This window comes from Cervus canadensis, chromosome 5 (genome assembly GCF_019320065.1).
Source record: "Cervus canadensis isolate Bull #8, Minnesota chromosome 5, ASM1932006v1, whole genome shotgun sequence".
Classification (NCBI taxonomy): domain Eukaryota; kingdom Metazoa; phylum Chordata; class Mammalia; order Artiodactyla; family Cervidae; genus Cervus; species Cervus canadensis.
In genome coordinates this window covers 10673657-10685856 of record NC_057390.1, presented here as the reverse complement: position 1 = coordinate 10685856, position 12200 = coordinate 10673657, and the positions used below count along the sequence as shown (strand labels likewise).

The 12200-nt window shown below is 38.7% G+C and overlaps 1 protein-coding gene across 10 annotated transcripts in view; it reads left to right on the top strand.

The window, feature by feature from the left end:
• ALMS1 (ALMS1 centrosome and basal body associated protein) overlaps window positions 1-12200 on the top strand; it is a 202481-nt gene that overhangs the window by 65589 nt on the left and 124692 nt on the right. For 8 of the 10 annotated variants that reach the window (XR_006269379.1, XM_043468172.1, XM_043468173.1 and 5 more), the window contains one exon: window positions 6597-11510. Coding sequence is in view for 9 of the 10 variants with exons in the window: in XM_043468172.1 (XP_043324107.1) it covers window positions 6597-11510 (4914 nt within the window). In the remaining variant the exon portion in view is untranslated. The remainder of the gene's footprint in view (window positions 1-6596; window positions 11511-12200) is intronic. The other 2 variants (XM_043468169.1, XM_043468167.1) reach the window with 2 other exon arrangements.

Genomic DNA, 12200 nt, shown 5'->3' with positions numbered 1-12200 from the left:
TTATTACATTGTCATAATTATTTATATAATTTTATGGCTTTTAAAGAAACTAGAGAAGTAGAGAGAGCAAACATTTGTTTATGAGGGCTTATTGCATTTGTATTTGAATTTACCATGTTTTATTCTTTATTTGTTCCCGTGGAGTTGTTATCATCCAGCGTCATTTCCTTACTGTACTCTAACTTTGTTCTCATTTACCTCCTTTTGTTATTGTCAAATATGTCATGTTTCTGTGTGTTATAGCTCCAATAATACAATTAGATATGTTGCTTTATGTAAACTTTATTTTAAAATTTGCTGGAAGAGAGGAAAATATGCAAGTATCCTGTTTTTTTGTAATGACGTAATATAATTATCTTTACTAGCACTATTTGTTTTGTTATGTAAGTTCAAATTACTGTTTGGTGTCACTTGCTTTCAACCTAAAGAACTTCCTTTTGTATTTCTTGTAAGATGGGCCTGCTACCAACAATTTCTCTCAGTTTTTATATATCTGGAAATATGTTTATATTTTTAGAAGAGTTTTGCTGGGTTTTGAATTCTTAGTTCTTTCAGCACTTTAAATATGTCTTTCCACTGTATTCTTCCTTTATTTATTGTTTCTGATGAGAAATCAGCTGTTACTCTTATTAATGTTCCATTGTATGTGACTTGGTTTTTCTTACTGTTTTCAGAATATCCTGTTTGTCTTTCAGCATTTTGATTATGATGTGTCTGTTTATCTTACATTGAGTTCACTTGGATTGTCAAATACATAGGATGTTTTTCATCAAATTTGGGAAGTTTTCAAACATTATTTCCTTTGAGTATTTTTCTGCTCTTTTCTGCCTCAGATAATCCCCCATTATACATGTGTCAGTGTACTTAATCTTGTTTAATAGCTCTTTGAGCCTTTGTTCATGATCACTTATTCTTTTTTGGGGGCTAACCTTCATCTTGTGTAGTCTCTGTCATCATCATGTTCACTGATTCTTCTGTCTGTCCCTGTTTACCGTTGAGCCTCTAGGAAATTTTTCATTTCAGTTGTACTTTTCAGCCCCAGAACTTCCATTTGGTTCATTTATAAGTTCTATAACCTTACTTTTATTTGATGAGACATTGCCATTACCTTCTTTTAGTTTTTTAAGCATGATTTTCTTTTCTTCTTTGAGCATATTTATAATAACTGCTTTGAAGTCTTTGCTGGCTAAATCCAACATGTGGGTCTCCTTAAAGGCAGTTTGTATTGCTTGCTTATTTTTTTCCTATGAATAGTTCACTTTTTCTTTGTATGTCTCTTTATATTTTTATAAACTGGACATTTTAGATAATATATTGTTGCAGCCCTGCATACTAATTGCTTCTCTGGTGCTGAGAATATTTGTTATTATTTTGCTTGTCTGATTATTAAAATTTTTCTTAAAAATTTATTTATTTTTGGCTATGCTAGGTTTTTGTGGGCGCACGTGGGCTTGTCTCTAGTTGTGGCGTGTAGGCTTCTCATTGCCGTGACTTCCATAGCTGCAGAGCGCTGCCTCTGGGACATGTAGGCTCAGTAGCTGTAATTCAAGGGCTCAGTAGTTGTGGAGGCTGGGCTCAGTTGCCACGTGACATGTGGAATCTTCCCAGACTAGGGATTCAACCCTGTGTCCCCTGCTTTGGCAGGCAGATTCTTAACAACTGGACCACCAGGGAAGTCCTGTCTAGTAATTTAAATAAATCTAAATGTTTCTCCTGCGGTATGGACCTTCTGAATTCACTGGAAACCAGAGGCTTTGTTGTGTGTAGAGCCTCCCTTACTGGGATCTCCATCCATTCTCCCCTCCTCTGCCTATGGTTTTAACTCATTTCTCTTTCACCGTCTCCTCTTTTCATCTTCTTGTTCAGTTCAGTTGCTCAGTTGTGTCTGTCTCTTGGTAACCCCATGCTCTGCAGCATGCCAGGCTTCCCTTTCATTCACCGAATCCTGGAGCTTGCTCAAACTCATGTCCATCCAGTTGCTGATGCCATCCAACCGTCTCATCCTCTGTCATCCCCTTCTCCTCCTGCCTTCAGTTTTTCCCAGCATCAGGGTCTTTTCCAATGAGTCACTACTTCCCATCAGGTGGCCAAAGTATTGGAGCCTCAGCTTCGACATCAGTCCTTCGTGAATATTCAGGACTGATTTCCTTTAGGATGGACTGGTTTGATCTCCTTGCAGTCCAAGGGACTCTCAAGAGTCTTCTCCAATGCCACAGTTCAAAAGCATCAATTCTTTGGCCCTCAGACTTTTTTATGGTCCAACTCTCACATCCATACATGACTACTGCAAAAACCATAGCGTTGACTAGACAGACTTCTGTTGGCAACGGAATATCTCTGCTTTTTAATATGCTGTCTAGGTTTGTCATAGCTTTTCTTCCAAGGAGCAAGCGTCTTTTAATTTCATGGCTGCAGTCACCATCTGCAGTGATTTCGGAGCCCCCAAAAATAAAGTCTTTGACTGTTGCCATTGTTTTCCCAACTATTTGCCATGAAGTGATGGGACTGGATGCCATGATCTTGGTGTTTTGAACGTTGAGTTTTAAGTCAGCTTTTTTACTCGCCTCTTTCATCAAGAGGCTCTTTAGTTCTTCGCTTTCTGCCAAAGGGTGGTGTCATGTGCATATCTGAGGTTATTGATATTTCTCCCGGCAATGTTGATTCTAGCTTGTGCTTCATCCAGTCTGGCATTTCGCATGATGTACTTTGCATATAAGTTAAATAAACAGCGTGACAATATACATACTTGATGTACTCCTTTCCCAATTTGGGACCAGTCTGTTGTTCCATGTCTGGTTCTAACTGTTGCTTCTTGACCTGCATACAGATTTCTCAGGAGGCAAGTAAGATGGTCTGGTATTCCCATCTCTTTAAGAATTTTCCACAGTTTGTTGTGAGCCACACAGTCAAAGGCTTTGGTGTAGTCAATAAAGCAGAGGTAGATGTTTTTCTGGAACTCTCTTGCTTTTTTGATGATCTGACGGATGTTGGCAATTTGATCTCTGGTTCCTCTGCATTTCTAAATCCAGCTTGAACATCTGGAAGTTCTCAGTTCACGTACTGTTGAAACCTGGCTTGGAGAAATTGGGGCATTAATTTGCTAGTATGTGAGATGAGTGCAATTGTGTGGTAGTGTGAGCTACCACACAGATCTTTCACCTCCTTGGTTACATTTATTCCTTAGGTATTTTATTCTTTTTGATGCAATTGTAAATGTGATTGTTTTCTTAATTTTGTTTTCTGATCATTCATATTTATTGCATAGAAATGTAACTTTTTTTGTATAGTGATTTTGTATCTCACAACTTTACTGAATTCATTTGTTGTTGTTGTTGGAGTCTTTAGGGTTTTCTGTATATAGCATCATGTTATTTGCAATAGAGACAGCTTTACTTCTTCTCTGATTTGGATACCTTTTATTTCTTTTTATTGCCTAATTACTCCACTAGGACTTCCAAAACTATGATGAGTAAAACTGATGAGAATGGGCACCCTTGTCTTCTTTCTGATGTTAGAGGAAAAGCATTTAGCCTTTCACCCTTGAGTATGATGTTAGCAGTTCTCTTGTTGTATATAACCTTTATGTTGAGGTGCATTCCTTGTATATCCCTTTTGTTGAGAATTATCATAAGTGGGTAGTAAATCTTGTCAAATGCTTTTTCTGTGTATATTGAGATCATATAATTTATCCTTCATTTTGTTAACAAGGTGTATTTCATTGATTGATTTGTTAATGTTCCCTGGAATAATTTCCACTTGATCATAGCACCCCTTTCATGTATTGTTGAATTTGGTTTGCTAATATTTTGTGGAGGATTTTTGGTCTAAATTTATCAAGTCTTAAATTTAGATCTAAATTTTTCAGGCCTGTAATTTTCTTTCATGTAATGTCCTTGTCTGGTTTTGGTATTAGGGTAATGATGGCTTAGTGAAATGAGTTTGGAAGTGTTCTCTCTTCTACTTTTTACAAAAATTTGATAAATGTTGGTTTTAATTCTCTGAATGTTTCATAGAATTCAGTTCTATGAATTCTGGACCTGGACTTTTGTTTGTTGGGATACTTTTGAGTATTGATTCAATCTCCTTCCTGGTCAGTTCAGATTTCCTGTTTCGTGATTGAGACTTGGTAGATTGTACTGGTATGTTTCTAGAAATTTATCCATTTCTTCTGGGTTGTCAAATTTGTTAGTCCATAATTGTTCATAGCAGTCTCTTATCATTATTATTTCTGTGCTATTATTTGTAACATCTTTTTCATTTCTTAGTTTATTTGTGTCCCATTTTTTCTCTTTGGAATCTAGCTGAAGGACTGTCATTTATCTTTTTAAAGAACAAGTTCTTAGTTTCATTGATCTTTTATATTGTCTTTTTAGTCTCTATTTTATTTATTTCCAGTCTGATCTTTGTTATTTCCTTCCTTTCTAACTTGGAGCTTTAGTTTTCTCTTTCTAGTCTTTGAGTTGTAAAGTTCAGATGTTTATTTGCTGTTTTTCTTGTTTCTGGATGTAGTTATTTATTGCTATAACCTTCTCTCTGAACTTTTTGCTGTATCCTCTAAGTTTTAGTATGGCATATTTCCATTTTCATTTGTCTGCAGGTATGTATTTTTTAATTCCATTTTGATTTTTTGTTTGACCCATTGGTTGTTCATTTTGTCAATCTGTGTTGATTTATTAATTTTCTAGCTGTTTTTTTCTCACAAAAATTTCTGTAACTCATATTCCTTCTCAAGTTACTGTGTACCTTATATTGTTCCTTTTTAGTTTTCTTGAAGAGTTATTGCTTGATACTGAAGTTACCTTGCAGTCATTAGTCATTAACTCAACCTGTTTAATCACATATTCAGCTACTTTTTTTTTGTTTTAAAACTCATTAATGGTTTTAGAATGGCAGTTTGTTTTGAACTTTCAAGTTCAGAATTTAGAGTTAGAATTAAAAGGTTAAAGGGCCTGTTTTTGTCAATTAATGTACAATTATTCAAAATGTAACCTGACGATCAATAGTATTGTGCATTATTAGGGAGCTTGTTAGAAATGCAGGATTTCAGCTTTCATCCCAGACCTACTTACTCAGTCAGAATCTACAAGTTAAGAAGATCTTCTCAATGAAAAGTACTGTTGCTTCATCTCTTTGAAACTTACTGTCCCTCTGTGTAAGGTACAGATCATGTTTGCTGTATATATTAATCATCTCATCACCATCTGACATTCCAAGCTTTAATGACTTATTGTCTGCTTTCTTCTGGTAGAATGTAAACTCTGTGAGGCAGAGTTGGAATGCAGGCTTGGTTTGTTTGCTGCTCTATTTCCTATATCTAGAACAGTGGCTAGAACAGAGTAAACATTCATCTTTTTGAATCACCAAATGAATGTCAGATCTTGTTATTTTTATTGTAGTTATTTATTTTTCACTGCTACTCAGATCTACTTTCATTTAGAATTACTCTCTTAGGTAATACCATATCAGAATTTGCCTGCAATGCAGGCGACCCCAGTTTGATTCTTGGGTCAGAAGATCCCCTGGAGAAGGGATAGGCAACCCATTCCAGCAATGTTGGGCTTCCCTGGTGACTTAGATGGGAAAGAATCCACCTGCTGTGCAGGAGACCTGGGCTTGATCCCTGGGTTGGGAAGATTTCCTGGAGGAGAGCATGACAACCCACTCCAGTATTCTGGCCTGGAGAATCCCCTTACAGAGGAGCCTGGTGGGCTACAGTCCATGGGGTCACAAAGAGTCAGACGTGACTGATTGACTAAGCACAGCACATTAGATAATACAAATATAGCATGTTTCCATTGTTGCAGAAAGTTCTTTTAGACAGTACTGCTTACCGTTTTATTCCTTCCACTCATCCTGAATCTGTTTCTGCAGTATTGATCAGATCAGTCAACAACTCCCCATGTCATATAGAATTAATTTCAAACTTTTTAGTGTAACCTTTAGAGTCTTTAGAGTTTCATGTAGTTAAAAATACATATTTTATTCACGGTGTGTTTATTAGGAGAATCATTAAATCCATTGCATGTATAGCATCCATTGGGGCTATATTGCTTTGCCCTCATATGACTTAGGGGAAAGGGAATTTCATGAAAATAAGTTGATGTTCCTTTACTATCCCATGGAATAAAGTATTTTGTCTTTGATTGAGGAGTCTTATGTCTTCTGACAACATACATGACACAGTAACAGGCTAACGTATTAGCTTATAAGTAGCATGAAATCAGATGCCATAGTAGATATGATTTGTTCAGCATAATGAAAATTCTTTAAAATCTGAAGTTTAAGCTCTATATAATATTCCATAAAATATATATACTGCTATTTAAAAAAAATTACTCTCATTGAATATTTCCACATTAGTTTTCTGTTATAAATCATTTTGTAATTAACATCTTTATCTGTAAATCTTTATTTCTTCTGACAGTGAGTTATTTCTTTTGGAGTCCTTTCTGGTAGCATAAAGGCCAAAAGAAAAGCTTGCTTGATTTCTTTTAGTGCATAAAAGGAATACATTTTAATTCTGTATATATAAGTGTGTTTGTGTGTGTGTATTTATATATAATATTAAAAATGTTAACAAATCCCTTTTTCTTTAGGGGATACTTCCAAAGGAGGCATAGCTGAAATTCCTCAATCCACCTTTAAACCAGGCATCACTACCTTTCCTGAAGATTCAGACACTGTATCTCCTTTATCCTTGTCCCCTGAGGACTTTCCTCAATTGGCTGGAAGGTCTCCTCAAGTGAAGAATATTGGTGAATATACTGATACTCTCAACCAGCAGACATTAGCGGACAGTCGTCTAACTGAAGAGACTTTAAAAATTTCAGCTATTCCTGGCCTAGCTGACCAGAAGACTGGAATAGCAGCAGTGTCCTCTGGTTCCTACTCACAAAGAGGGAAGCCAAATATCTTCTACCCACAGGCCTTGCCAGACAGTCATCTAACTGAAGAGGCTGTAAAAGCTGGAGCTGTTCCTGGACTTGGTGACCAGAAGACAGGTGTATCAGCCGTTCCTCCAAGTTCCTACTCACCTGGAGAGAAGCTCAGTGTTTTCTACCCACAGGCATTGCCAGACGGTCATCAGACTGAAGAGTCTCTGAGTCTTTCAGTTCTTCCTGGACTAGCTGATCAAAAGACTGGAAAACCGATAGTACCTGCTAGTTCTTACTCAGTTGGAGAGGAACCTGGTATTTTCTACCATCAAGTCTTGCCAGACAGTCAACTACCTGAAGAAGCTCTGAAAGTTTTGGCTTCTCCTAGACCAGTTGATCAAAAGAGTGGGTTGCCTACTCTATCCTCTACCTACTCATATGGAGAGAAGCCTCATATTTTCTATCAACAGACATTGCCAGATAGTCATCCAACTGAGCAGACTCTGAAAGTTTCAGCTGCTCCTAGATTGGCTGAGCAGAAGACTGGGGTTCCTACTGTAACCTCTACTTCTTACCCAAATAAAGAGAAGCCCAGTATTTTCTACCAACCAGAATTGCCAAACAGACATCTAATTCAAGAGGTTCATCAAGTTTCAGCTGCTCCTGGATTGGTTGAGCAGAAGGCTGGGATATCGATAGTACCCTCTACTTCCTATTCACATAGAGAGAAGCCTAGTGTTGTGTACCAACAAGAGTTGCCAGACAGTCATCTAATTCAAGAGGTTCAGCAAGTTTCGGCTGCTCCTGGATTGGCTGAGCAGAAGACTGAGATTCCTACAATACCCTCTACTTCCTATTCACATAGAGAAAAGCCGAGTATTGTGTACCAGCAAAAATCGTCAGACAGTCAGCTAATTGAACGGTCTCAAAAAGTTTCATCTGTTCCTGGACTGGCTGAGCAGAAGACTGGGATTCCTACAATACCCTCTGCTTCCTATTTACATAGAGAGAAGTCAAGTATTTTCTACCAACAAGAATTGCCAGACAGCCATCTAACCCAAGAGGTTCAGCAAGTTTCAGCTGCTCCTGGACTGGCTGAGCAGAAGACTGGGATTCCTACAATACCCTCTACTTCCTATTCACATAGAGAGAAGTCCAGTATTTTCTACCAACAGGAATTGCCAGACAGCCATCTAACTCAGGAAGTTCAGCAAGTTTCAACTGCTGTTGGACCCCTTGAACAGAAGACTGGGATTCCTACTGTACCCTCTACTTCCTATTCACATAGAGAGAAACCTCTTATTTTCTACCAGCAAGAGTTGCCAGAGAGTCGTCTAACTGAACAGGCTCAGAAAGTTTCATCTGTTCCTGGATTGACTGAGCAGAAGACTGGGATATCAACAGTAGCCTCTACTTCCTATTCGCATAGAGAGAAGCCCAGTATTTTGTACCAGCAAGAGTTGCCAGACATTCATGTAATTCATGAGGTTCCACTGAGCAGTTTCATCTGTTATTTTGTACCTGGATTGGCTGAGCAGAAGGCTAGGATTCCTGTCATACCCTCTACTTCTTACTCACATAGAGAGAAACCCAGTATTTTGTACCAGCAAGAATTGTCAGACAGTCATCTAACTAAAGAGGCTCAGAAGGTTCCAGCTGTTTCTGGACTAGCTCACCAGAAGAGTGGAATACCGATAGCGCCCCCTGCTTTCTACTCACAGAGAGGGAAGACCAGTCTTTTCCATCAGCAGGAGTTGCCAGACAGTCATCTAAGTGATCAGACTCAGAAAATTTCAGCTATTCCTAGACCAGTAGAACAGAACACTGGGATACAAACAGTACCCTCTATTTCCTACTCACATAGAGAGAAGCCCATTACTTTTTACCAGCAGGAGTTGCCAGGCAGGCTTCTAACTGAAGAGGTTCTAAAAGTTTCAGCTCTTCCTAGAACAGCTGACCAGAACACTGGGATAATAACAGGGTCCTCTCCGTCTTACTTATTTGGAGAGAAGCCAAGTGGTCTTTTCTATCAGCAGGTGTTACCAGATGGTAGTCTAACTGAAGAAGCTCTGAAAGTTTCACCTGCATCTAGACCAAGTGACCAGAAGACTGGTATCCTCCTACTCCCTGCTAGTTCCTACTCACAGAGGGAGAAGCCCGGTATTTTCTACCCACAGGCGTTGCCCAGCAGTCACTTATCTGAAGAGACTCTGAAAGATTCAGCTGTTCTTGGACCAACTGACCAGAAGACTGGGACATCAGAACCTTCTGGTTCCTATTCACATAGAGAGAAATCCAGTATTTTCTACCAACAGGAGTTGCCAGATAGCCATATAACCGGAGAGGCTTTGAAAATTTCAGGTGTTTCTGGAACAGGTGACCAGAAAACTGGGATACCTATAGTAACCTCTCCTTCCTACTCACAGAAAGAGAAGCCCATTGTTGTCTACCAGCCGGTTTTACCAGATACATACCTTACTGAAGAGGCTGTGAATGTTTCAGATGCTCCTGCACAGGCTGACCAGAAGACGGGGATACCCATAGTAACCTCTCCTTCCTACTCTTACAACGAAAAACCCATTATTTTCTACCAACAGGCCTTGCCTGACAGTCAACTGACTGTGGAGGCTCTGAAGGCTTCAGATGTTCCTGGACCATCTGACCAGAAGACTGGGATACCTACAGTACCACCTAGTTCCTATTCATATAGAGAGAAGCCCATCATTTCTTACCAGCAAGAGGTGCCAGATCTTACTCAGGTGGCTTTGAAAGTTTTTGAGGTTCCTGGACCAGCTGACCAGAAGATTGGGATACCACCAGTAACCTCTGCTTCTTACTCATATGGAGAAAAGCCCATCATTTCTTACCAACAAGAGTTGCCAGATGCTAATGAAGATGCTTTAAAAGGGTTAGGGGTTCCTAGACAAGCAGACCAGACCGTTGGTGTGCGAGTTGTGCCCCCTGCTTCCTATTCACATAGAGAGAGTCCCATCTTTTCTTACCAGCAGGAGTTACCAGATCTTACTGAGGAAGCTTTGGAAGTTTTTGCTCTTCCTGCACCAGCTGATCAGAATGCTGAGATACCAATAGGACCTTCTAGTTCTTACTCACATAAAGAGAAACTCAAGATTTTACCAGATGATCAAAAGACTGCGTTACCATCAACTCCCTCTGGTTCCTACTCACATAGAGAGAAGCCTAAGACTTCAACTGTGATTGGACCAGCTGACCAGAAGACTCCATTATTGACAGGTTATCCTAATTCTTATTCTCAGAGAGTAAAGCCTAGTATTTTCCTGCAACAGCAGTTGGGAGATAGACATCAAAGTGGCGATATTCTGAAGATTTCACCTGTTGCTGAGCCCACTGATGTGAATTCTCGGATACCAATACCTCTTTCTAGTTCCTATTCACACAGAGAGAAATCTAATATTTTCTACCCACAGGAACTGCCAGACAAACATCTAAGTGAAGATTCACTGAAGGTTTCAATAGTTCCTGGACCAGCTGACAAAAAAACTGTGTTACCAGCAGTTCCTCCTAGTTCGTTTTCACATAGAGAGAAACCAGCTATATTATACCATCAGGATTTCCCAGAAAGACATCTAACGGAAGATAACCTGAAGTTCTCAAGCAGTCTTGGGCAAGCTGATCAGATTAATGGGTTATCAACAGTTCCCCCTGGTACTTACTCACATAGTGAGAAGCACAAACTTGTTTCAGATCATGTCCAAAGGCTAACAGATAATTTGGATTCTTCTCACACCAGTGTTATCTCAAACAGTATGCCTTTAAAGTATCAGGCTGATGGTAGAGTTGTAATAAATAAGCCAGAATCTTCTGGTTTTGAAGATGTTGGCTCTGAGGAAGTTCGGGATACAGAAAACAGTTCCAAAACTCTTAAAGAGATTCAGACACTTTTAATGGAAGCGGAAAATATAGCACTAAGACGATACAATTTTCCTGCTCCCCTTGTCCCTTTCAGAGATGTTTCATTTATACAGTCTAAGAAGATGGTTTGCTTCAAAGAACCCCTCACAACTGATGAATCTGATGGTGATTTGTCTCAGAGACAGCCATTCACAGAAGAAAGCCCAAGCAACAAGTGCATACAGAAGGATATTAGCACACAGACGAATCTGAAATGCCAGAGAGGCATTGAAAATTGGGAGTTTATTAGTTCAACTACAGTTAGAAGTCCTTTACAGGAAGCAGAAGGCAAAGCCAGGGCGGCATTTGATGAAACCCTTAAACAATATAAAGCAGCCAGATCTGTAATGAGATCTGAACCTGAAGAGTATAGTAGAACCATTGGGAATAAGATTGTTATCCCTATGATGACTATCATTAAAAGTGATTCAAGTAGTGATGCAAGTTCTTGCTCATGGGACAGTAATTCCTTGGAGTCAGTTTCTGATGTGCTTCTAAATTTCTTTCCATATTCTTCACCCAAGACAAGCATGACAGATAGCAGAGAGGAAGAGGGGATGTTAGAGAGTGATGATGGTGGTGGAAGCAGTGTAGATTCACTGGCTGCACATGTGAAAAACCTTCTGAAATGTGAATCCTCATTGAACCATGCTAAACAAATACTCAAAAATGCAGAGGAAGAGGAATCCCGGGTACGAGCACGAGGTAGGAAAAGATGATTTGTTATAAAGGCAGGTCAAACTCAAACGTTATAGTTTAATAATTTGCTTAAAGTTAAATATTTGATGCTCTAGATTAATTTTCTTGTAGAACTGTTGTTGTAGAACTGTTAAAATGATTGCATTATCTACTGGCAACCCAGAATAAACTCATTTAACCAATAATGAAGTCACAGTATTAATAGTGCTAGTTTGAGGTCTTAAGGAAGTATAAGTTCTGGTGTCTGAAGAAAAGTAAGAAAATTTGGGTTTCCAAATTCCTTAAGCTTGAATTTTTTCCTAATCTTTTCATTGTACTGTCCTCATTGTGGAGGCAATAAAATACTCATTAGAGTATTTGACTTAGAGAAGTCACTGTGTTTCATAAAACTTATGTATATTTTCTATCCCCTTCTGTAAAAAGATTCTTAAAGCAGATATTAGATAGACATTAGAAAAAACTGAATCAAAGTATTTAACACTAAAACTTGGGTTAGAGTTAAATTCCATTAATCTCTAAATTGTAGAATTCCATTAAAAAAGAAAAAAAATCTGTAAGGTAACATGGCAAATAAGTATGTTTTGGAAGGCAACTTTTAAGCAGTTCAGGCCTACCTGGAAATCTCTTGAGGTCAGCTTACTATACCATTCCTTTGATCACTTGTGCTTATTTTGATTCTCCAGAAACTCCCAGGTT